The sequence below is a fragment of the Zingiber officinale genome, chromosome 2B (assembly GCF_018446385.1).
Source record: "Zingiber officinale cultivar Zhangliang chromosome 2B, Zo_v1.1, whole genome shotgun sequence".
Taxonomy (NCBI): domain Eukaryota; kingdom Viridiplantae; phylum Streptophyta; class Magnoliopsida; order Zingiberales; family Zingiberaceae; genus Zingiber; species Zingiber officinale.
The window spans coordinates 124312157-124337263 of NC_055989.1; the positions used below are offsets into that span (position 1 = coordinate 124312157).

The 25107-nt window shown below is 38.3% G+C and overlaps 4 protein-coding genes and 1 long non-coding RNA gene across 6 annotated transcripts in view; 3 read left to right on the forward strand and 2 right to left on the reverse strand.

The window, feature by feature from the left end:
* Positions 1 to 2090, forward strand: part of LOC122047016 (serine/threonine-protein phosphatase BSL1 homolog) — a 29479-nt gene extending 27389 nt beyond the window's left edge. Inside the window, exons 15-20 of the mRNA XM_042608029.1 lie at positions 65 to 163; positions 232 to 431; positions 531 to 606; positions 1187 to 1322; positions 1408 to 1547; positions 1801 to 2090. Of these exons, the coding sequence (XP_042463963.1) occupies positions 65 to 163; positions 232 to 431; positions 531 to 606; positions 1187 to 1322; positions 1408 to 1547; positions 1801 to 1884 (735 nt within the window). The 3' untranslated portion in view covers positions 1885 to 2090. The remainder of the gene's footprint in view (positions 1 to 64; positions 164 to 231; positions 432 to 530; positions 607 to 1186; positions 1323 to 1407; positions 1548 to 1800) is intronic.
* Positions 2091 to 3182: 1092 nt separating this feature from the next.
* Positions 3183 to 13333, forward strand: LOC122047017 (probable serine/threonine-protein kinase At1g54610). The gene is made up of 7 exons (XM_042608031.1): positions 3183 to 3639; positions 3726 to 4010; positions 4418 to 4735; positions 6522 to 6749; positions 9791 to 9891; positions 11359 to 11467; positions 12639 to 13333. Exons 1-7 carry the CDS (start codon positions 3277 to 3279, stop codon positions 12972 to 12974), a joined length of 1740 nt encoding a protein of 579 aa, XP_042463965.1. The 5' UTR covers positions 3183 to 3276; the 3' UTR covers positions 12975 to 13333.
* Positions 13334 to 15499: 2166 nt separating this feature from the next.
* Positions 15500 to 19279, forward strand: LOC122047019. Of its 2 annotated transcripts, none has more exons than XR_006130458.1 (4): positions 15500 to 15971; positions 17996 to 18050; positions 18155 to 18784; positions 19143 to 19279. It is a non-coding gene; the product is annotated as an uncharacterized LOC122047019 (long non-coding RNA). The 2 variants fall into 2 exon arrangements; XR_006130459.1 differs by lacking the exon at positions 15500 to 15971 and adding an exon at positions 16001 to 17601.
* Positions 18420 to 19666, reverse strand: LOC122047018 (CASP-like protein 1D1). Its single transcript, XM_042608032.1, has 3 exons — positions 19395 to 19666; positions 19180 to 19306; positions 18420 to 18770 (listed from the first exon to the last, which is right to left on the reverse strand). The coding sequence occupies exons 1-3, from the start codon at positions 19619 to 19621 to the stop codon at positions 18540 to 18542; spliced, it is 585 nt and encodes a 194-aa protein (XP_042463966.1). The 5' UTR covers positions 19622 to 19666; the 3' UTR covers positions 18420 to 18539.
* Positions 19667 to 21537: 1871 nt separating this feature from the next.
* Positions 21538 to 24147, reverse strand: LOC122049512 (pollen-specific leucine-rich repeat extensin-like protein 1). The gene is made up of 2 exons (XM_042610885.1): positions 22961 to 24147; positions 21538 to 22855 (listed from the first exon to the last, which is right to left on the reverse strand). The coding sequence occupies exons 1-2, from the start codon at positions 24145 to 24147 to the stop codon at positions 21538 to 21540; spliced, it is 2505 nt and encodes an 834-aa protein (XP_042466819.1).
* Between the last annotated feature and the right edge of the window lie 960 nt (positions 24148 to 25107).

Here is a 25107-nt window from a genome sequence, read left to right on the forward strand (position 1 = left end):
ATTCAATAACATGACATTTTTTACTCTATAGATTTTGTGTTACAATCCAGACACCTTTATACAGATAGAGTATCCAGATAACATTCATCTGATCCGAGGAAACCATGAAGCAGCTGACATCAATGCCCTTTTTGGGTTTCGTCTCGAATGCATTGAGAGAATGGTAAGAGATGATTTAGTATTTATATCTGGATTATGTGATTAGAAATTACTAAGCAGAAAATTCTTCAGGGGGAAAGTGACGGGATATGGGCATGGACACGCTTTAATCAACTTTTCAACTACCTTCCACTTGCAGCTCTCATAGAAAAGAAGATTATCTGTATGCATGGTGGTATTGGGAGGTCCATAAATTCTGTTGACCAGATAGAGAAGCTTGAAAGGCCTATTAACATGGATGTTGGATCTATTGTTTTAATGGATCTTCTTTGGTATTGTAATTCTCATGCAATTACATTACATGACCTGTTATGCATTTCAAAATTATGGTGTTCATTCTTATGTTCTGATATATCAATTTAAACTTGCAGGTCTGATCCCACAGAGAATGATAGCATAGAGGGTTTGAGACCAAATGCAAGAGGACCTGGCCTTGTCACATTTGGGGTATATGGATAGTGTTTATCTTTGAAATACTGAATACTTCTCATTGCAAATGGTTTTTTGAAACATCTGATACCAATCCTAAGTTAATATATTAGATAGATTGGTTTATATGATAAATTGGCCATACAGATACTTCATATTAGGAGGATGCTTTGTGTTTCAATTAAACACATACCTTGGTTATTGGAGTCTGTTGAGTTGTAGATACACTCTTGAAGAATATCTTTATTTGATGGTAGATGCAAAGTTACTAAATAGGAACTAGGGAGTGTTCGAATTTCAACTCTTTGGTTTTCCGGTTTTGGCCCTCCGTGTTATGTCTCCCTTGTTGGATTTTAAGCTAGTCATGCTTTTCCTTTATGCTTTTGAATATCAATAAAAAAAAATTGTTAAATGCACTCATCCTGTGTAGTTAGCTAGGCATATTCGATATGCATGGATAATATATGCCTGTATTTGTGTCCTAGTTCTTGCTTGTTAAGAAGATTAAGAGATAGAATACATGGTCTGCTGGCCATGAATCTTTCAAATATACACTATTTTGTTAGTAAAGGATGGTCATAAGTTTCTGCTCTTGCAGCCTGACCGGGTCACTGAGTTCTGCAAAAGAAACAAGTTACAACTCATCATAAGAGCTCACGAGTGTGTAATGGATGGCTTTGAACGATTTGCTCAGGGGCAACTAATCACCTTGTTTTCAGCTACTAATTATTGTGGTAACTCACTGCACTTTTCCCCCCCCTTTTGTTCCTGTAATTTAGGAAATAATGTCTTACCATTGCGATACATGTTCTGCATCAGGGACTGCAAACAATGCTGGGGCAATTCTTGTAGTTGGTAGAGGGTTAGTTATAGTTCCAAAGCTAATTCATCCGCTTCCACCACCGATGCAATCGCCGGAGTCTTCACCTGAGCATGTGCTAGAAGACACATGGATGCAGGTCAGAACTGCTCGGATTTATGTTCATATGCATCTGTGTTTCTCAGCTGTTCATCATGAACTGAATGCCCACTTGTTGCCAAGATGTTCTTAATTATAACCATTGTCATGCACTGGCTGCACAAATTACCATCCCTTTAAGGCCAATTTATCAGTCACAAATGCACAAATCTGGAAATATCTGAAACGTGTATTCGACATTTTGCAATTTCTTTGGAGTGACTCTAACCATTTGGACACGGGGCTTTATATAGGAACTCAACATTCAGAGGCCACCGACACCCACTCGAGGCCGGCCCCAATCAGCTAACGACAGAAGTTCTCTGGCCTACATATAGCCACAGCTCAGTCCGCGCCAGTGACATTTATTTCATATTTGTCTGTGTACCATCTGTAGATGATCAATAAGCCATAAAGTGATCTTGTGTTTATTTGTAGAACTATAGAGTTGCAAATTGGTTTCGGTAGAAGCCTTGTTTTATATTCGTTAAATTATTATAAAGCTCTGCGTGCTGATGGAGGTGTACAACTTGCCTTCATGAAACTCTGTTCCTATTTTTTTCATTTCTGTTTATAAAAATATCCAAGAATTAAAGTCTACAAGTCCATGAGGAGGTTACACAAGATCTAAACTATGTGATAAATTGTGAGGGTATTTTGTCCTGCTACAATGGTGGAAGATTAGATATCCATTGGGAATGATCACCATTTTATTGTATCCTATGAGTTGTACGAAGTTAAGAATGTCTGCACCACCATTTCTAATGAAAATATGAAGGAAAAAAAACGAATTAAAAATAATAAATAAATATAATATTTTGAGTTTCTAGAATGTTTATAAAATAAGCAAAATAATAAAAGGTAAAGGGAAAGTTTTTTTTTTTGAAAAAAAATTAAAAGTTTGTCTCTAATTATTAAAATTATTATACTCTTTTTTTATCATATTTTTTATATTAAGGATATTTTTATTCCAATGCTATTGAACTATTACTACGTGTATAAAAAATTAATTCAGTTTAGTAAAAAAATGTATACGTAAAATAATTTTATATAAAAAAAGTATTTATCAATTTAGATAAAATTATTTAAATATGTTCAAATTTGCAGTATTGTGGTCGTCAATTAATTAGCTGGTACAATAATTTTATAGTTAATTTGACTGTGTTAAAATGATTTAAACTAAGTTGTTATAAAAATATTATAAAAGGATTTTATGTAATTTTTTTATTAAAATAAATTAATTTGTTTTTGTCAGAATAAAGATATCTTTATATGAAAAATACAATAAAATAATAATATTATTATTATTGTTATTATTATTTTAAAAAGACCTTTTGGCAATCCAGATAATCGGGGTCAAGGGGCGTTCTTTTTCGTACCTTCTCCCGTGTCACTTGCTGCTTGTCGTTGTCTCCTTCCATCCTTATGCGGTAGCCCAACCACCGCATAATAATGCTTTCCCACTCCATATTTGACTTCCTCTTTAACTATTGCCTCCTAATCCTCCCTTAACAACCTCTCTAATCACTTTCTTTTTGGCTATTGTCTCCTAATCCTCCCTTAACAGCAGCTCTAATCACGTATGGACGTGACTAATGACTTCAGCTTCACTAATTAAAATCCTCCTTAATTATTTATTCTTTCCCCACGCGAAATATCGTACCTTGTGGTGTATCCTCACCTTCCTCCTCCCTTCTCAGACCCGACGGCGAGCGCCGATGACCTGAGCCATGGGCTGCGTCCTCGCCAAGGAGGCCTCGCCTCCCCCCTCTTCGGCCTCCCTCGGACTCTCCTCCCGCCGCTGCGAGAAGGATCAGCCGGCGGGAGCTGGGTCCGCCCGCAAATCGCTGGCCTCGCTCCCTAAAGTCGAGGCCGCCACTGATTCGCGGAAGGAGGAGAGGGATCTACCGGCCGAGGACGGCCAGCAGAGCCGGCGCCGGTCGAGACCTGACCCGAGGCTGAGCAATCCCCCGGGGCATGTCCACGGCGAGCAAGTCGCTGCTGGGTGGCCCGCCTGGCTCTCCCGCGCTGCCGGGGAGGCCATCAGAGGGTGGACGCCGCGTCGGGCGGATACCTTCGAGAAGATCGATAAGGCGACTTTTCTGCTGGAACAACTCCTTTTGTTGCAATTCAGGAGCACTGGTTTGTGTGCTAAAGATGCCATTTTTGTTCTGAACAGATTGGACAGGGGACGTATAGTAATGTTTACAAGGCGAAGGACATATTGAGCGGCAAAATCGTGGCTCTGAAGAAGGTTAGGTTTGATATGATGGAGCCGGAAAGTGTGAGATTTATGGCTAGGGAGATCCTTATCCTGCGGCATCTCGATCACCCAAACGTTGTTAAGTTAGAGGGGTTGGTGACATCAAGGATGTCTTGTAGCTTGTATTTGGTCTTCGAATACATGGAGCATGACCTAGCTGGTCTTGCAGCGAGCCCTACCATAAAATTCATGGAGCCTCAGGTAAGATTCTAACTGTAGAAGATTAATTATGATGAGATAATTTTGAATTCAATTGTATGATTACACATATGGGGAATTTAAATCCCCACACTTTGACTTATTCAGCCATCTCCTCATAATTATGGAGAATAAATAGTATTGTTTGATAAGGTTGTACAAGACCTTCCCATAACACAAATAGTCTACTGATTCATTCTTGTTTGGCATTTGTCAAAAACTCAAACTGGCATTGTTGATGCAAGCTTCAGCTTGAAATACTTAGTGTAATCAAAGAACAAATCTTCATTGGGTTGTAGTCTAAGATTTTACTCCAGTACAATATAATTTTATTTGGATGCATAACTTCAACTTTTGAAGTAAGATTTTTATTTCTTCTGATTCTTTGTTAAATTTTTAATGTTGAACAGATCAAGTGTTACATGCACCAACTTTTGTCTGGATTAGAGCACTGCCACAACAATGGTGTGCTGCACCGTGACATTAAGGGTTCAAATCTCCTACTTGACAATGAGGGAGTACTCAAGATTGCAGACTTTGGCTTGGCTACTTTCTTTGACCCTAGTCGCAAGCATCCTATGACTAGTCGGGTGGTAACTCTTTGGTATCGGGCCCCAGAGTTGCTCTTGGGAGCCACGGATTACAGTGTGGGAATTGACCTGTGGAGTGCCGGTTGTATTTTAGCAGAATTGTTGGCTAGGAAGCCTATTATGCCTGGGAGGACTGAGGTAGGGTTTTTGAGTTGTTTGTTTGTTTGTTTCTTGGCATAATATTTTTTAGTTGTTTTCAGCAAAGGTCCTCAGTAGCTTTTATTGGACAATTGTAGAGCAATATGTCGAACTATATCATCTTAAAAATCTATGCACTGTAAAAAAAATATCGAACAAAGCATCATTGTACAAGGATGGAAAGGATTGAATGGTGACAAGATAGAGCATAGAGAATTATCATCGAGGCAAAATTGTAATCCTTTACAGTTCAGATTGGATAAAGCGCATTCAAGGGACGACAACTGTAGTTAAACTAGGATTATAAACAAATTAACACTTCTCGTTATCATTGTGGAAATTTTTTTTCATGCAGTAGCATATGTGCATACAGTGCTTCACCACCTTGCATATGTCCCCACATAGCCATATGCTTGTTTAATCTCATGTTGTGATAATTCTCAACTATCTGATCTCTCTCAAGCTAGTTTATTAGTTGAGCCACTTAATTTTTTTTAGAATATTTTAGACAGACTAGATGAGGAAAAAAATGATCAATATTATTTACATTTTATTTAAGAATCAACAAAATGATAAGGGAAGAAATTCCCTTGCCATAAAACTCTGATGGATCGATGAGTTAGGGAAAAAAAAATTTCTGCTTATAATTTGAATTTTGATAATCATTATGAATGGAAATAAATTTTATATGATTTAAGTAAATTAGGTATTTATGAAAACAATTCTTTCTAAATTTTTTTGATGCCTGCATATGCTTAGGATATGTGTCTACCTAAATAAAGTATATTCATTGTGTATTGACCTGCATACCTCGTCCATAAGTAGCATAAAACCTTTTTGACAAGAACTAGTCATTTGAGATACTGTAATGGACTTAGTCGAAACTGAATAGGGTTGAAAAGGCTGTCCAAGAGACGAATTGTGTGGAAGATTGCTGGTGCCATAGTTCTGTATGTAACCTGGTCCTTGCAGAAAAAAACAATGCTGTTTTTAGGTTACTACCCGAGAGATAGATTTAAATTGGTTATCTTTGTTGTATAATGGTTATATTTTTTTCTGAAAGCATGTATATGTCGATCTGTGAGCTAACTATGACTATGCCAATACCTTAAATATTAGAGATTAGTTGCCCATGAAAGTTTCATTTTGAGTATTATATGGAAGATTATAATATGGCTAAAGGCCATACTCAAAAGGTTTTTAACATTATTTATGTTGACCGTCAGGGCCTATCAATCGGCAGACACTTATATCGTGATTTAAAAAGATGTAGATACTAGTAAATTAGTAATATGGTCTATATGCATTTGAACGAAGGGATACAAACTATGCAGTCATTCCCATATATTTTGAAGAAATAACTTATTTTGTTGCATCAAAGATCATAATATATGATATGGAAATTCACAACATAATATCTACATGTTTATGCTATGCAGTTGCTTAACTATTGTGTTTGAATCTTGGGTTTTGGTTCTGATAATAATTACTTCCAAAAAAAGATTGATAACTTACTGTAGATATATATGTTGATAAAGGAGACGTGAAGGAATTCATACACCTTGCTATATTATGGTTTACATATTTCCAAAAATGCATCATTTATGATAATTATTAAATTGCATTGTAGTTTGAAAGTGTGCCTGATCTAGGTATGCTTGTAACTTATGAGTTAACAGACATATTTAATGATTTACTTTATATTCCATGCTTTAATAAAAACAGTAATGCCTATGGATACTGCATTGGTCCTTATCTCTCTGTTGATATATATTTTCTTTATTAGGTTGAACAGCTGCATAAAATCTTCAAACTATGTGGTTCTCCTTCAGATGAATACTGGAAAAGGTCGAAGTTACCTCATGCTACAATTTTTAAACCCCAACAGCCTTATAAACGGTGCATACGAGAAACATTTAAAGATTTCCCGCCACCATCCTTGCTATTGATTGAAACTCTTCTTGCAATTGATCCTGCAGATCGGCAAACTGCTACTGCAGCCTTAAATAGTGAGGTAAGTATTTCTGAACTATCTTTATCTTCTTCTGTCGCTTTGTATCTTGTAGTTCTATCATCTTTACTCAATCTGGAGGTGGAAGGAGTTCCAAACCTATAGAAAGTGCCTTACATTGTTTAATAGAAAGGAGTCTCCTAAATTGTTGCTTTAAGTTACTTAACATTGTTTTTTAATAATGCTATATTGTTCCATAATATTACAGGACCTACCTGTAAATAGCACATAATACAAAGTGTAAATTGTAATTTTTACATTGATGAACAATAATCATAGGTAAAGGGTAATGACAATAATGGAAATAATCTCTAATTGATTTCAATCAATTGGGATTTATTATATTTGACACACAATCATGATCGACATGAATCAAATAGGAAAAATAATATTTCTACCTATTGATTTCTGTGAATCGTCAATTTATGCATGCTCATTGGAAGGTGTTAAGAGAATTCTTCGATATCTCAAAGGCACTATTCTACATGGTCTTCTTTTATATCGTCAGTGTTCACGTGAGTTGATTGCCTACAGTGATGCAGATTGGGCTGGATCTCCCGAAAATAGATGTTCTACTAGTGGATATGCTATATTTCTTGGGCGGAATCTTGTTTCTTGGCTTTTAAAGACGCAACCTACAGTCTCTCGCTCAAGTACTGAAGCTGAATATAAAGCTATCGCTAACGCAATATCAGAAATTATTTGGCTACAATCTCTTCTTTCAGAATTACACTTTGTCCCAACTGCTACGCCTAAAATATGGTGTGATAATATTGGAACAACTTATCTTGCGGCAAATCTTGTTTATCATGCTCGTACCAAGCATGTAGAGATTGATTTTCATTTTATTTGCGAGCGTGTGGCGACTCGACAACTTTCGATTTCTTATATCTCTACAGAAGATCAAATTGCTAATATATTTACCAAGCTATTATCTAGACAACGTTTCACCAAGTTAGCACTCAAACTCAACGTTTAAGTACTCCCATTGAGTTTGTCGGGGGGTAATGACAATAATGGAAATAATCTCTAATTGATTTCAATCAATTGAGATTTATTATATTTGACACACAATCATAATCCACATTAATCAAATAGGAAAAAAAAATATTTCCAAGTCTATTATATTACTATGTTTATAATTATTATGATTGTATACCTTATTTAATCTTTCCATTATTGTTTTGGACAATTTGTATAAATAAGCCTATTGACTTTAGTAATAAGATTATCAAAAAGCTTTATATTATTTCTTTCCTCTACCTATTGATTTCTACAAAGGGGACTATCAGCAGATTAAACACTAATAATTTTCCCCATTAATCTTAATATGGAATTGGTGTTGTTTCCATCGTGATATCCCTTCTTTAGTGTTGATTGAATGTGGATGTGTGCATTGCCTTCATGGTCTTTGCACTACCTTCGCTTGCACACCATCCTCACCCTTGCCCAATCGCTTGCCACACTTCTTTTTTCTAGCCTGTCAAACACTTTACCTACATATTTCTAAAGATTATAGCAACTATGGTTGCACAGGCCCATCTTCAATCTCCACTCATGCACGAGCCTTCCTGTTTGTGGAAGCAGTCTTCATTTGTGAGTTTTTTGCAAAATAGAAGCCTTTGAGCTCACCTTCTTCCTACCATTCCAAAAGCTTATGCCTATCCGGGTCTATCCCTTGTTCTTGGGCATGCTCCCCTTGTTCCTCTTCTTCTGAAAAAGGGTGATGCCAAGGGAAAACCAGCAACATTTTCCAGCAAGTGCTTCACCCTAATTAGGTCCAGCCATGTTCCAACCTCCCTTCGGCGTAACCTTTAATCACTTTCTGGCATAGCCGAAGCAGTGTGTGGCCACTGAACAAGGATAACACTTGCTTCATCTTCCCCACATTGAATTGCAAGGAGCACACCCATGTATAACACCTACTATTCTTCTTTCGTATCACTCATATTCTTGTGGTTTTGTGCCTTCATCAAGAGATGCCATCCATCCAAAATATTGGACCTTAGCCGCTTGTCAGTTGATTCCCATTGCCTTTGTTTTGGGCCTTAGTAACTCCATCATGATTACCGCAGATAAACTAAATGGAAAAAACTCTATTTTGTAGGTTGCAACAATTCAAGTTTGGTTTTTGAGTTAAGGCCTTATGTTAGTGGATTTGTTTAAGCTATTTGACCTCTTATGTCAAATGTCAATTCATTGATCCGACTCTCATGAGTATATTTTGCCGCTTCTTTTGGTGTGCAACTTGGGCACAGACTTGGGATTTGTATATAGGTGATATCTCTCTAGTCTCTAGTCTCTAGTCTGTGATGTCATTGGTAGTATTTTTCATTATGACAATCAGACACAGAGACAACCACATGTTGGCTGATCCTGGCCATTGCCGTTGATTTTTAAGATATCTTCTCAAGCACATTAGTTGTTAAGGTGTCTAAAAACACATCATTCGTGGTTTACCTTTCACATGTGTAGGGTGTTCAGTATATAAATGTATAGGCTGATACATTTCCTTATAGCATAAACTTTTGCAATAAGTTGGCATCCAGTCAAATTTCACATTCTAAAATTGGGAGCTTAAACAAGAAATCACTATCTTCTCCTAAGGAACTTGGAGCTTAAATAAGCAATCACTATCTTCTCCTAAAAACTTGGAGCTTAAACAAGCAATCACTATCTTCTCTTAAAAACTTGGAGCTTAAACAAGCAATGACTATCTTCTCCTTTTGGAAGGAAAATCTAACTTGATGAATTCAGACAGACAACGGAATCAGTCAAAGAAAGAACTGATATAAAGAACCCACATATTCATCAACTTTTCACTTGCCTTGGTAGTTTGTTACACACACGCTCTTGGTCTACTATTCTTGAGTAGACTGAGATGTTAGGAATTCAAATATATTCATAACTGCTGTGGTTGAGGATCTTCTATGCTGAATTTCTATACTTGGAATTCTGCTTGTGTGAACTGAATAACATTTCTAGTTTACCCTCTAAGCTTCTGTACTGTATTTTTCAACTGAATTATCTTTTTCTTTCTTTAGTTTTTTACGACTGCTCCACATGCATGTGCTCCTTCAGACCTTCCAAAATATCCTCCAAGCAAAGAAATGGATGCTAAAATGAGGGATGAAGAAGCTAGAAGGTAAATGATAATTTTTTATGTTTACATTTATATCCAGATGAACTAGTGTGGCAGATTAACTCATGTAAACTCAGGATATTGAATCTGGACAATTGTGTGTGCCTTTCCTAATCAGCCACTATTGGTTTCCATACTTGATTCAGGAAACATTTTGGAGCATCATGTCAAACTAAAATTTTATAGCCTAGCTTATCCTTTTGTGTTACTCATGTTTTTTTTTCTTTATTTCTAACTGAATAATAAATATTATTTGTTCAATTGCACCATTTTCTTCAAATTTATTGATTCAAGTGCTAGAAATCTTACTCTTACTTTAATAGTTTGAAGATAGCCAGTCCCATTATTTTCTTATTTATCTATAAATATGTAGACATACTTTCAACATGGTAATATATTTGTCCCATTGTCAACTTAACACACTGCTTAACAATTTTTGAGTTATCACGCCATTGACTTGATAATTTTTAATAATATTCATTTTTGAAATCTTGGACTAACTAATGGATAAGTTTTTCAGGACTATTTTTTACAACATTATGAGTATATACGTATGACTTTTAAGAAAAGGGAAAGTCAGAGCTAAGATCAAGTGACATGTCAAAAGTACAGACTAACTTTAGTAATTAACCTGTTTGTATTCTTCCACCACAAAATTGTTAGATGCGTATGCTACATGTATACTTGCAGATAGCTTCCTATAACCAACCAATGTGCTGCATATGCATAGGTAAATACTCTACATTACATATACCTACATATGTAAACTTGCCACTTTAATTTTAATTAAATCAACTAGATCCACATAGTTTATTAACTCAGTCCGATGCAAAGATTGATTTCTCAAGGAAAAAAGATTCAAAAAGTACTATGAAATATTTGGTGTTCCTCTTCCTCTATTCCTAGCCCATAGCATAAGTCTGATCAATCCAATTAATGGTTCCAAAGATGAAGATTCAAATAGAGTTAGAAAAGAAACATGCTTGACTAAAAAAAAGTACTCTTGTGAAGGAATTATTATTTCATGATTTAAAGTATGAAGAAGTTTTTTCTTAATCATTAAAGATGTTGTCTATTGGAGAGCTAGAAACTTAGACTGTACTTATATTTCATTTAATAATTATTGATAGCCCTAGATTACTTTTATGTCTCTTTTTAATTAATGGCAGGTCTAAAGTATTTCTATGAATACAATTAATGTTAATTTGATTGATTATGTAACTTTATGCACTTTCCATTAATACAATGTGCTAATGTGACTACTGTGCGACTTCATAATGCAAATGCACTTTCTGTGTATACAATTAGTCTTGTGATTGAATCGGCAACTAAATAACACATATACACTAGGGTGACCCAACTAGTTGCTGTCTAATATTCATTTTAATATCTTCCCTCTGGATTTGCAATTGACTCATGTGATTATTTTTTTTTCCATTTTTGGTAGATGCAATTAAATTTGCTGTGCAGGTTGCAGGCTGCTGGTGGGAAGGTTAATGCCAATGGATCAAAAAAATTGCGCACACGTGACAGACCTTTCAGAGCAGCTCATGCAGCAGAGGCTAAAGCTGAAGTTCAAGTAAATATTGATGTTCCTCTTTGCTGTTATGTACTTTTCAATTTTTCTTAATGGATTCTAGTAAGTATTTGCTGTTGTGCTATTATTATAGGTTGAAAACTGATTCATCCTAATTTCTACAATAAGGAGGCTTTGTGTAAACTGTCAACCAATATAGATTAGACAAATAGATTATGGGTGTATTTTTACGCCTTTGGCCCACTTGATGTCCAACTACCCAAGTCTTGTGCCCTGAAACCTTTTGTCCCTGTCATTGCTTCAATGAGGAATTGAAAATTATCATGAAAAGAATAATATTATGTAGTTGTATCACTGAATATTGACTGTCAGATAATGACTCACTTGTAGATGACCTCCATCTCACTGGTATAGAGATTTTGACCAGGCCAATGAAACAGAAAACTTGCAGCAGGGCCATGCTTAGATGTATTGGCTAGCAGTTCATAATGGTCATAGCAACAATGAAGGTCCCTTATGGCATCTAACTTCTATTGTTTCCTTTACACTTATACAACACACACAAACAATTTGAAAAGGAAAGTAGGTTGGTGCGAGGAATAAGGATTTGGTAAATATACTTCTGGTCTTGTGGTTGAGATACTGCCTAATGTGGCGGAGATTGATTCCTGCAACAGCACAACTTTTAAGCTTATAATCCAAGACTTTCTCTGTGGCCAGTCTTATTGTTATACAGATTAAGGTGTAGTTAAATCACTGCTAATGATGTTGGTGTTTATCGCATGGATAATAATATTAGTTCTTACTCTCATTCTTTTGTAAGTCCATGATACTTAGGGTGTGGTTATACTTCAGCTGCCTGAATATTGCAAACAGTGCTTTTACTCTTTTCCCTCTTCTTTAACAAACTTGATAACCATTGAGAAGTTGTTTCAACTCATTTTTCAATTTGGTCTTAGGTTAACTCTAGAACTTCTCAATGAATTTTATCCTTACAATTTGAAGAGTTAAAATTGTTTACATTGGTGCCTTTTTGGTTACCCTAGTTGCATGAGATTGCTATCTTGGTCTTTCTTTGTCATTGTGACGAAGTTGAGTAGCTCTTTTTTTCCTTGCTGCATGTTGCTTTCTTTGATTTGATAACATCCAATGTTTATTTTACTTTGACTTTTGTTCTTGAATTAGGATTCATGTTATGTCTTGTTACTTTCAGAGAAGGCAGCGTCTTATTACCCGTGCAAATGCAAAGAGCAAGAGTGAAAAGTTTCCTCCACCACATCAAGATGGTGCTCTTGGATATCGATTGGATTCTATATATCTTGTTGATCCTTCCTTGGAGGACTCAGATACTTCATTCAGCACAAGACTGCCCTCCCAGAAGATGCCTGCGAATGCTTGGTCTGGACCATTGGTTGATACTGTGGTTGGCCACCCAAACCACAAGAAGCAGATTGCAGCGCGCTCACGAAACTCCTCTCGAACAAAACAGTTTGGTGATGCTCATATTACCAAGGAAACTCACATAGAAAAGGGCAGCGCTCGATTCTGAGGTCCGAACCAGTTCAACTAGCTTCAGGTCTTCGAGACCAGGATCCATCTCTTCAGGCGTAAGATTGCGATACCATGATACTGAAGTAGGATGATACTGAAGGAGCACGAAATGGTCATTAATTGGATGAAGACAATAATTTATCCACCTCGCAAACCCTCCTCTTCTGTTCCATCTTTCATACTACTTGTTCAGTTACCCCGACTATTAACACTCGCAATTGAGGATTCCTTGTACATCGGTTCCTTCTCTTATTGCCCCCAATACTGGTTTAGGTTATTTGAGTTAGAGACACACTTCTCCACTCATCCCATTGTATTTTAAAGAAGATTTACCTTCTGGAGCTTCATATTTTGACTTGTGAGATGTATAATTACTATTTTGAAATTTTACACACCGATTAAGTTAAAGAACTTCATAATGTTGTCTTTAGATACAACAATAATCAAGTTTTATTTAAATAAATGAGATTGACTATATGAATCTTCCAACATCATTGGACTCTATATTCTATTGTATTATCATTTATATTTAATGCATCAATCCAAACACACATTAGTCATAAAGCAAAACTAATGGATGCTTACGATCATCACCATTCATAGATAATAATAAGTGAACAGCCATAAAGGCAAACTTCAACCTCAGGACACACCCTTCACTCTTATTTCCATCACTATATATTAATACTATAAACATCTATCATTATTTCATTTCATGCTTTTTTTTTTCTCTAAATAATGCGTGCAATTTTAACTAATTTTTTTTTTCATTTTTATAAAAACAAAAATATTTTAAAGCGTTTTTCGTTTTTTCCCCCTGAAACCATATAATGATGTAGTGGCACGTGTCAGTTACCGTTACCATATGAACTGCCCTCCGTACTTCTTCGCCGCCTCTTTGCTATCGATCACGCTAGTCGTCGAGCTCTTCTTGGTCGGCTGGTTGACTCCGGCGGCTGGGGTTTGAGGCTTCCATGGATTAGCTCGGTCCATGGCCTCCCCTGCAACTGCCGGCCTCATGAACTCCCTCAGTATCTCCGTCGCCGTCTCGATATTGTTGGTTACCCGCCCCAGTTCGCCTTCCACCGCACCTCCCCACTCCGATCGACGGCCGGGGCGCCACGTAGCACCACGGCCCCACGCCTCGTTCTTCACCGCTGCCGCCGGATCCGGCCTGCTACCCCACCCGCTGCTGTTGTAACCCTCGAGGCGCCGCCCCTGACCGTACGCGTCGACGCCATCGTAGCTCCCATACTCCGGTTTCTGGAGAGGGAAGATGTTGGCTTTGGGGAGCCCAAATCGAGGGTCGGCCGCGCTAGCCGTGGTCTGGATGTTGTTAAAGAAGGTTTGGGCTTTGAAAGCGTCGGATCTGAAGGCGTCGCCTCTCGGATCCCATTGCCGCTTGTAGGCATCAGAGCTGAAGGCATCTCCGCCTTGATCCCATCTCCCCAGGCTGCCGTCCTTTTGGGTTTGGGGAGGGTACTCGAACACTGCCGGAATTACCTTGCCGTCGCTGCCGATGAGCACCGGCTTGCACACGTGATCCTGACGCACCTCGGTTTTGTAGGTGACCAAAGAGGGCTTGTTCCAGCGGTCGATTCCATCGCCATCGTTGGAGTTCCACGACTGGAACCTGAAGCCCGTTCTCTCCTTGCCCCCAAATCTTCCATTGGAGTAGCTGTAGTCCTCCATTTCCACTCCTTTTTTCAGGTAACTAATTCACTCTTTCTTCAATCCTCTCAAAGAAGGAATTTTTATTGCTTGCTCGAATTAATCTTTGAGTTTCTACTTCTAATTTATACACGAGGAGGAGGAATCATCTTGCAGGCTGTCCAAATGTAATAACCTCACTGAGGCAAGTGGTGTGGAATCCTATTCTTTCTTGATAGAAGAGCTTTATGATAATTGGAGCAGCATATGTTCTTCTCCAGCTTTAATAAGTGATCCTCAGGGAACAACATCTTCTCCTTTTGAGAAAGTTTGATCTCCAGATGCTCTGCACTTAGCCGATTGCTGACCATCAACAAAATTCTTTGGGAGAGTCATCAGCAGAGGCTAGCAGATGAAAACACGCTGTAAAAGGTAGCATTCTTCTTTTCGATCAATTTATTTGTTCATAGAATATATTTGTTTAAGCAGTTGACTTGGCAAATTAAGCATTATACATGTATAGATCATTAGTTTCAAGTATCCCGAGCGTATTCGCCTTTTGCCACATTAGTTTCAAGTATCCTAATCAACCCAATGTAAAGCTCATTAATGCATGAAGCTTCTTGGCTCATCTTTCTTGGATGTCATCTTCAGTCATGCAGGTTTCATTGAGCAAATATCAACAATGATTTGACCATTTAGACAATCTCAGTATCACTGTGTTTCAAGTCATCTTCAGTCATGCAGGTTTCATTGAGCAAATATCAACAATGATTTGACCATTTAGACAATCTTAGTATCACTGTGCTATTAAGTATTAGATTGTCTCTAGATAGATATTAATTATATAAGGGGATAAAGAGGGGCATTCAAGCATTGACATAAAAAGTCAACATCAAGTATGGAAGGTGAGGCAGTTTAAAAGGTAGAAGCAACTATAGTATCATGTTATCATTTAAAAAATCATTTTGTCAAAGTTGATTTTTGTTGATAACCCTCATATTAATAAGCATGGAACATCTATTTTACCCAATAGTCAAATCTAGTCAATTAGCTCATTTGGAACCAATTTCTTTAAGTTTGCAGCATTTCAATCCTCTTTTAAAAACATTTATATCAGCACATAAATCTATATATAGTCTTTTACAAGTTTAATTTATGGACAATAGACGGTGGATGGGAATTTTATCCTCTAAACGCTGGGCCTTTCCCCCCTCCCCATGTCTTATTGGTTATGTGATTGGACCATTGAAGGACATTCTTGCTCATGTTCTTTCCCATTCCGTTGAACAACAAACCCCTTACTGCCCATGATTTCTCATCCACATGATGAGGCAGTGCAAAGGTATGTCTGTCTTCTCAATCCACAGAGAGACAATCAAAGTCGTGTTTTTTGTTTTTGTTTTTGTACCCATCCTATGATGCCGAGCACTGTCCCTGTTGGTGTCTACTCTTCTTCATCCCTTGTACAACCCAAATAGCCTCTTCAGCATTGGCAAGATCATGGTCTCTGTGTGCCCATAACACAGCTACCATGTTCTACAACGTGCTGCCTCTTCCCAATCAGCTTCTATCCACCTTACCCCTTCCATTAGCAATTTTCTAGAGGATGTTTCTGGTGTGAGATTTTCCACTATGGTGCTGTGTTCAGTCTATGTTCTGCATTGAACCATTTTACTACTGGTTACTGGTTACTAATCAGTTCCAAGAGACTAATGCTCAGTTTGATAATAGAGGGATGAACCACACCTAGATAAAGATCTGTTGTGAAAGAAAAAGGGAAAAATGAAAGAATTGATATTATCCATCCTTAGTTTGCTGTCAAGGACCGAAAGAAAAGGTGCAACTTATGGGATAGACTCACAACCAATGTTTGGTTGCAGCTGGCAAGCTCACAGTTAGCGACAAGCTCCGGGCCAAGTGGTGGCAGGCTTACAAGCAGACCTCAAGGTCGCAACTTGTGGTTGGGCTCACAGGCAGTGGGTGAGGATGATGCTCAAGAGGAGGGTGTGGGCAATGAAGAAAGAGGTTGAGATTTTAGGAGTTGGGAAAGAAGGAAAGAATCAATTTTGGACAGATCAAAATTTGGCCAAAAATCAATTCAATCCATTCTTTGGGTAATTATGCTTCTAATAAATGATGCACACTGTTAGACCTTCATGCAATATGCCCTTTGAATGATCCATCTTACAGAGTGATCCGGTCCGAGATTAACTCCTGAACATATCAGCAGCCAACCTCTCGGTAGGTCGGATGTACATTAGGTCAGTTTTCGTTGAGCTGGCTTCCATCGGATTGGCTCCTGCCAGGTTGGCTGTTACTGTGCTTAGTAATCGTGAGGATTTGGGCGATGATCTCCGGTGCCGGCCATTGAAAGGATGAGAAAGAGGTTAGAAGGGGGTCAAGGCATACTTTAGCGTGGTCCCTCCAACGCTCAAGTCAAACTCGGTAAGAGAGAGTTGGAGAGGAAAGACAACAGCAAAGTGAAAAGTAGTAAAATCTGATATCTCCCTTCTGTTGCAGTCACCATTACATTATATAAGGGTGAAGAGGTGACCTCGATCCTTAGAGGATGAACATCTTTCTTCTCCCCCATAAGGCGCGATCTTCTGCAACCAACAATTGCTATAATTGCCGCATCCTTTGGGGATGCGAGCAATCTGCTATGACTGTTGTGTCCCTGGGGCTACTAGCGGCTTGCATAACGACCACGTCCCTTGGGGCTGCTAGCAGCTTGCATAATTGTTGCATCCCTTGGAGCTGCGGGCTGTCTGCATAACGGTCGGATCCCTTGGGGCTACTGGTGGCTTGTTGTAACTGTCACGTCCCTTGGGGCTACTGCTTGCTGTAACTGCCGCGTCCCTTTGAGCTTCTGGCGACCTTGCTGCTCCCGGACTCTAGCAAGTAGAGCCTAACTCGAGTTGAATCAGACGGATTGAGGATTGCGTTGACCGGGTCATGATCTGTGCTACATGGTACCTTATCTCTGCCACATCACAGAGTAAACTAAGCCTAAGAGACGTATCCCAGTCATGACTTCCACAAGACACAATTACTCCCTATAGATGTGTCATTTTTCTACACAAAGGAAGAACATTTGCATCTCACATTTTCCACTTTGTTTCGCACACAATTTGTTATGATGATTCAAGTTTGACCTCCTCCTGCATCTACAGCAATAGCAAGGCCTATTTCTTTACTCCCTTATTGTTGGTTTTGACGTGATCTTTCTACTATTGTATTAGATTCAGGAAAAGTTTGGCCGTATTTTCCCAATCAAATGTTACTCTAAGTGCATAAAGACTTTGTTACATGCATATATGGCTTGTTTCTTCTGGTGATCGGGCTAACAATATTCTCATTTTGCAGGCTGCGTTGTTGGTTTCTCTACTCCTACATTAGATTCCTCTAGACTTATGCAAAGGTAGTTTCTAACATTTGAGTAGATTCAATTTGGAATGGGTTATATTTTCTCTACCAACTATTGCTCAAGCACTTATATGTTCTCTATATTGTCTACTCGAGAAGCTACTTTAATCATTACCATGATTTGAAGCAAGCCCCCGCGGGCTGGATCAACCGGTTAAGGCGTGGCATCCTTGCACAATAAGTCGTAGGGTCGAAGGTCCACGGACGCGCACTGGATGAATAATCTAGACCGGCTATGTTAAATTCCGGAGACACCACGCTTTACCCGAGCCACCATTCACCGCTGATTTACCTCCTCCTAGGATTCCTGTGGGGCCAAGCCTAGGGGGCCGCTGGGCGGCGGGACCTGCCTTTTACACAATGATTTGAAGCAAGCAGTAGACATCACAAACTACAAATAAGTTCTTGAGTTTTGCACAGTAATAGCTAATTAACTGTTAACTAATGCATAATTAGAGATGGCTGATGCAAGGAGTCGATGTAACTAAGAGAAGTTGTGGCTTCTCAGATACAGTGAATAGGTAGATAGCAGCACCAGCAAGACCAGAATGATAGCAGCGATCAGAGAGATGCTGACTGAACTGCCGATGCTAGTGCAGAACTTGTCGAATTGATTGCATACTTTCATCCAGAGAACGTGGGAGTTGCCCCTCAAAGCAATGTAGGCAATGGATGCCACTGCTCCAGTAGCTGAGGCCATGATTCCACCCATGAGCTACAAAGAAATAGGTAAGGAATTCAGGAGGTAATTGGCATACTTTTATTGCTTACAGATTCATGCATAGCTTGTAAATGATCATTATTCTTTTTAATTTAGACTTAATCACATGATAAGGGGGCTTATAGATTCTTGGTTGCAATTATGCTTTGGAACAGGACAAGTGAGCACAAATAGACAAGTGACCATAGGTTTGAAAAATACATAAAATGCCAAAGAAAATGTTTGGAGGCTTGCAATAAATATCGCCTACTAGAAAGATCCCTATATTTCATTCTAATGATTTAATGACTCTCATAATATAATAACTTATGATTCTTATAATAAGCTTTAATAAAATAATTAGTTCATATTTGTAATGGAAATTAGGCGAGTATGAATTATATTGAGATAGAGAGGGTGGTACTGCATCCATGGCGGCGAAGAAGAGGAGCAACTTTGTAGGTTGATATGGTTTGGTCATGGAGGAAGCAGAGAGGATCAAAGTGAGCACACTATATAAGCAAGTTACCGAGCAGGCCACCACGAAGTATCTGCAAATTATTGCTTAATTGTAATTATATTATAATTTAATCGAGTTGGAAAAGGATAATCCAATAAAATAAATAATTTAGTGCTTACATAAGAGCAGAGGAGTAGTTGAACTTGGCAACCGTCTTGAAGGTGTATATGTACTTCGTTTGCTTGCTCGTCACCGTCACCACCAGCGGCACCAGGGTCGCTACGAACAGCAGCAGCCGCAGGCCAAGGTCTGCCGCCTTGAGCAGATCTGGTGCTGCTGCCGGTAGCTCGGCCTTGCCGGCGGTCTTGACGGCCTGCTCGGCCTCTGTTGTGTTGGAAGAAGCCATGCTTGTGTAGAGGCAAAACAATCACCAGTATGTTTATACAAAGATATTTTTTCACAGATTTAATTTATAAATATTAAAGTGCCCTTTAATGTCGTAATTTTATTATTTGACTAAAGTTAGACCGTTAAAGCATGAGGACAAAAAAAAAATATTTTCTTGTTAATTTTTCTTGCATAAAGATACCCTGAAGTGGGGCCTACCAAGTCGGGTACAATCTAGGTTATTGGTTAGCAGATCATCATTTTTATGGCAATATAATTTTTGTACTTGTTAGTTTAATTATTATTATTAATAAAACACGAGCAATGAGAAAATGAGACCTGATCTTTACAAACTATGGCATATTTTATTTTCGAATTAAAATTTGGAGGAATTTTAATTCCTTTCATTTTATTTGAATGAATGTATTGTGTTTGAAATTTATTTATTAGCATTTAATAAAAAAATGGGCGTTAACTATCATTTTATTTCTTGTATTTTATTTGATAAAAGTATGGGACTAAGTGAAATAATTTAAAATATTTTAATTTGATTCTATTCAATTCACATAACTATAATTATTAGAGTTAATAAAAATAGGAATACATTTTTTAAAGTATAAAATATTATATTTTATTAAATTAGATTTTAAATTTTAGAATTACATTTATTTAATTTTATAAATATAAAATTTCTATAAAAAATTGGACTTGTGACTTAATCAAATTTAACATTTTTAGATTAACTTATTATTATTTTTGGATAAAATCAAATATATATATATATATACTTCAATTTGCATTTAATAGAGTTTTTTAAAATAATATTAATTTGATCCATTTAATGCATTTATTACTCGTTGTACTTATCCGGTATCTTCAATAAAATTAATTAAATTAATAGTCTCAATTCTAAGTGGGAATGTATCCTCCGAACAAAATTTCTTCATATTATGTAGTCATTTAGTCATTTGGCTGTCGATTGATTATAAATTGATCCTATGATTTATTTTTCTTTAGGTTCACCTTTGTTACAATTAAATTAATATCCAAATAAATTATTTATAAATTTAATCGAAGTCTTTTACTTAATTAAAGCGTCATGAAAATCTAATTATGTCATAACGGGCTCCCATGACCAAAAATTGTAACAAAAAAGAACTTTACTAATGTTAGATACTAAACAAAATAGTTTATTTTTAAATTTAATTAAATACTTTTTTATTTAATCAAAGCGTTGAACTTAATTTTTTCATCACTTGCTCACGGGATCTTTCAATGTCATAAAAATTATAACACTCACAAAAAAATCCTATTAGATATTAAATTGTTATCTTATTTAAGTATTTTTAAAATTATTTTGTATTATTTAAATATTTTTTAACTATTTTGCATTTTAAATTATTTTAAAAATTTTAATGCTTATTTAATTGAATTGAACTAATATTTAAAATTGTAAAAGTCAATTGGAAGTCAATTTAAGATTGGATGAAGTCTATTTAGTAGATATAGTGATTAGAATCAAGTGGATTCCAATCATGCTCATCGTATTTAATTAGATAGTGATATTTAAAAGAATTATTCTATTTTATTATTTTTTTCTTCCCTATTCTCTGATTCCTCTTTGCATCTATTTCACTCCTTGATTCCTCTCCTCTTCACACCTTTCTTCTCTTCAAGGAAAATCTTTGAAAGGAGATTGCAGTGTTGTATACGTTTGCCTACCGTTGTCATGAAAATATAAATCTCATCCACAAACTTAAATCCAGGAAATTTGGCTTCTTAAAAATTCTTCCTTCGAAGACATTACAATCTTCCAAAAATAAATAAATAAATAAATACATTACGTGCATATGATAAAAATATGATAGTAATACAATATGGCATATGATCGATTTATCCTCTCCTTGTGTTACATGAAATTGATAGTTATTAAATTTAGTAGCCCTTGAAGATTGGTGGAGGCGGCGATGCATAGCTCAACCCACCCACTGGTGGTAAGATATAAACCTCTTCTGGGGACTCTGCTGGAGACTGGTCGGGAGGCGAAAGAGATGAAGTTGCTGGTGATGGTGGTGGAGATGAGACAGGGGGTGGAGGTGAGAACACGGGTGGAGGTGGGGATGTTGTCGGTGGCGGAGGAGAGAAAACAGGTGCTGGTGGAGGAGGTTGTGTTGATGGTGGTGGAGGTGGTGAGTACATTGGTGGCGGAGGAGACTGCATTGGTGGTGGTGGTGATTGAGTCGGCGGAGGCGGTGAGTACACTGGAGGAGGAGGAGATTGTACTGGTGGAGGTGGTGAGGGCACCGGCGGCGGAGGAGATTGTACTGGAGGTGGTGGTGAGTTCACCGGCGGCGGAGGAGATTGTACCGGAGGAGGTGGTGAGCTCACTGGTGGCGGAGGAGATTGTACCTGAGGAGGCGGTGAGTTCACGGGTGGTGGAGGAGATTGTACCGGAGGTGGTGATGAGTGCACTGGAGGTGGAGATGATTGTGCCTGAGGTGGTGGTGAGTCCACTGGAGGTGGAGCAGATTGCGCCTGAGGTGGAGGTGATTGTACTAGAGATGATGGTGAAGGTGATTGCATTGAAGATGACGATGGAGGTGACTGTCCTGGAGATGACGGCGGAGATGATTGTGTTGGAGATGGAGATGACGACGGAGTTGACCGTCCTGAAGATGATGGTGGAGATGATTGTACTGGAGATGATGCCGGAGGTGACGGAGGTGATTGTACCGAAGGCAACGGTGGTGAGTGAATGGTAGATGGAGGTGATTGTACTGAAGGAGCTGGTGAGTCCGTCGTTGCCGGTGTAGATGAAATTGAAGGAGATGGTGGTAGTGGTGCATTCGCTGAAGGAGACGGAGATTTAGTCGCTAATGGAGGGGATGAATTTACTTCCATTGGCGTCGATGGAGAGCTAGCCGGAGTAGTTGGTGAGTGGGATGATGATTCTGGTGGTGTTTGCGATGAGGGTAATGGCTCTGTTGGTGTCTCCGGCAATGACCCTGCAGGCGGAGGCGGTGAGCGAAACCGCTCCACTGGTGATCTATCCTTGGGTACTGGCACTGATGGAGATGGAGATAATGATGGGGGAGAACTAGGTGTTGATGGTTTCGGAGATGATGGCTTCGAAGGTGAAGGTGAAGGTGTCGTCGAAGAAGATGGCGGCGACAATTTAGAAGGTGATGTTGGTGTTGTAGATGATGATGATGGTGATGGTGATGATGATGATGATGATGGTGGAGTTGAAGAGCTAGGAGAGGAGGAGGAGGAGGAGGAAGAAGAAGAAGAGGAGGAAGGAGAAGAAGAAGAAGAAGAAGTGGAAGAGGAAGAGGAAGAGGAAGAGGAAGAAGAAGACCCACCACACTTTTGCTTGCTACAATCCACTTGGTGATTCACCACGGCCAAACAGTCCTCGGCTTGCCTTTGTCCTGGCCTATTCTCAAGGCAATTGCTTTCATCATCAAACAAGACGACATCAGCCGTCTTCGATGATGATGTCAAGCACTCACCATCTTCCACATTAAAGTAGTTGTTAGAGAAGGTGAAATTAGCAAGGCTAGGCAATCGACAGAGATTCTTAGACACCGCCCCTGTAAGAACATTGTGGGATAGATCCAATTGTTCCACTTTGTTCAATCCCGTAAAGCTAGTTGGAAGTACACCGACCAATGAATTCCAACTCGCATCCAACACAGTAGCATTGCCGAGGAGTCCGATCTCCATGGGCAAACAACCAACGAGCTCATTGTTTAACAATATCAACTCGTTGAGGGTCGCTCCCATCCTCCCCGTACTACTTGGGATGCAGCCGCCGAGATTGTTGTTGGCCAAAACGATGATCGATGCCGTCGAATTGCCGAAATTCTCAGGAATGCCTGAGGTGAACCTATTGCTGTTTAAGAAGATGGCGTCCAGTTGCTTGTCGAAGAGCTCCGATGGCAAGGGACCCTCGAAGTCATTGTAACGGAGGTCGATGTATCTCAAGGATGGCAGGCCGACCAGCACTATTGGGAATGGCCCGACGAAGCGATTGTTGCTCACGTCTATCTCGTAAAGGAGCAATAGCCTCGAGAAGCTCTTGGGAATGATTCCGCAAAATCGGTTAGAGTTGATGTGGAAAAGTGCCATGTCGGTGAGCAAGCCGAGCTCGTTCGGAAGATAACCCGCAATGTCGGCGCCGTTGATGTCGATGCCGGCGACGACATCGACGGAAGAGTCATCGAGCGCTTTGGCACAGAACACGCCGTTGTAATTGCACACTTCGGGGCCGACCCAATTGCCGGTGACATTCGAGGGGTCAGAGTACATGGCATGGCGCCAAGCTTGGAGGGCAATGTAGGCACGTCGGATGCGAGGGTTGGCGAATTGGTAATCGACTTTCACGTCGAATTCGAAATCATCGGAAAGATCGACGTTCTTCGAGAGGCTGAGGAGTTGCCGACGAGCAATGAAGGCAACTTCAGCATCAGTGAGAGCATGTGAATTACAGGCGATGGCGGTGAGGAGGAGGAGCAGGAGGAGAGGTAGACCGGAGGTCTCCATGATAGGAAGATTGAAGGGCATCCCCGAAATGGAGAGCCCAAGGCAAATGGTACGATGGAAGAGAAGAGAAACACAACATGGTAATTATAAGTAATACAATACAAGTGAAGGATTGGCTATCCATCTTTCTTGGAGAATTCAATCATTTAACACTAAAATTAGAATGAAAATAATGTCGATTATACTATGTATGCTTAAAATTTGAGGTTGTACATTTTCTAGATTAATCGTTGACTTGCTTAAATTTAGTAACTTGTTTATTTGGTCCATTGATTAACTACTATGTATAAAATGATTATGAAATAAGTGTTCACTTTATAATGATCCAAGTAGAGATAATGTCTTATATCACCTTTATGTCGAAGGGTTTATTCCAAAGTGTTGGCAGTGCAACATGTAGTATTATGAGGTTCTACTGACGAAGATAGAAGATATCGTCATTTGTTCCGTGTAAAAATTGACTGTCTTAGATCATGATCATCTCTCCATACTTAAATTTTTGGATACGCTACTAGGAGCATTGATGAACATAGATGTCACAATAACATTGCTATTGCTACAACACGAATGATGTAATAAGCTGATTCCAATTAATTAGAATATAAGCTGATTTAATCTCAACTAATTATTTAATTATATATCCACTAACTAGCTAGTATTACTTGGAATTCAAACCTATTTAATAGATTTCAATTAACATTAGTTCTATAAGTCCAATTTAATGTTTTAATTATTCATATATTTTTATACAATATTTTAAATCTGGTATGTTTTAGCATAAATTAAATTATATATATATATATTTTTAAAATAAAGTTGATTTTTTATTTGACGTCTCAAATTTATATTGTACAAAACTCTACCACAATATAAACAATTAAACATTTATCCAACTAAATTGATTAAATATATTGGACTTCTCTATTATATATCATTTATATTTATTTTTTAACACATTTA

Bases quoted from the DNA above. Each gene is read 5' to 3' on its own strand.
- LOC122047017 (XM_042608031.1), top strand. From the start codon at position 3,277: ATGGGCTGCGTCCTCGCCAAGGAGGCCTCGCCTCCCCCCTCTTCGGCC. The intron at 4,736-6,521 runs GTAGGGTTTTTG...TTTCTTTATTAG, and splicing joins TTATGCCTGGGAGGACTGAG to GTTGAACAGCTGCATAAAAT. The intron at 9,892-11,358 runs GTAAATGATAAT...TTTGCTGTGCAG, and splicing joins AGGGATGAAGAAGCTAGAAG to GTTGCAGGCTGCTGGTGGGA.
- LOC122047018 (XM_042608032.1), bottom strand. From the start codon at position 19,621: ATGGCTTCTTCCAACACAACAGAGGCCGAGCAGGCCGTCAAGACCGCC. The intron at 19,307-19,394 runs GTAAGCACTAAA...AATAATTTGCAG, and splicing joins AACTACTCCTCTGCTCTTAT to ATACTTCGTGGTGGCCTGCT. The intron at 18,771-19,179 runs GTACCACCCTCT...ATTTCTTTGTAG, and splicing joins TCTTCGCCGCCATGGATGCA to CTCATGGGTGGAATCATGGC.
- LOC122049512 (XM_042610885.1), bottom strand. From the start codon at position 24,147: ATGGAGACCTCCGGTCTACCTCTCCTCCTGCTCCTCCTCCTCACCGCC. The intron at 22,856-22,960 runs GTCTTCTTCTTC...CTCCTCTCCTAG, and splicing joins AGCAAGCAAAAGTGTGGTGG to CTCTTCAACTCCACCATCAT.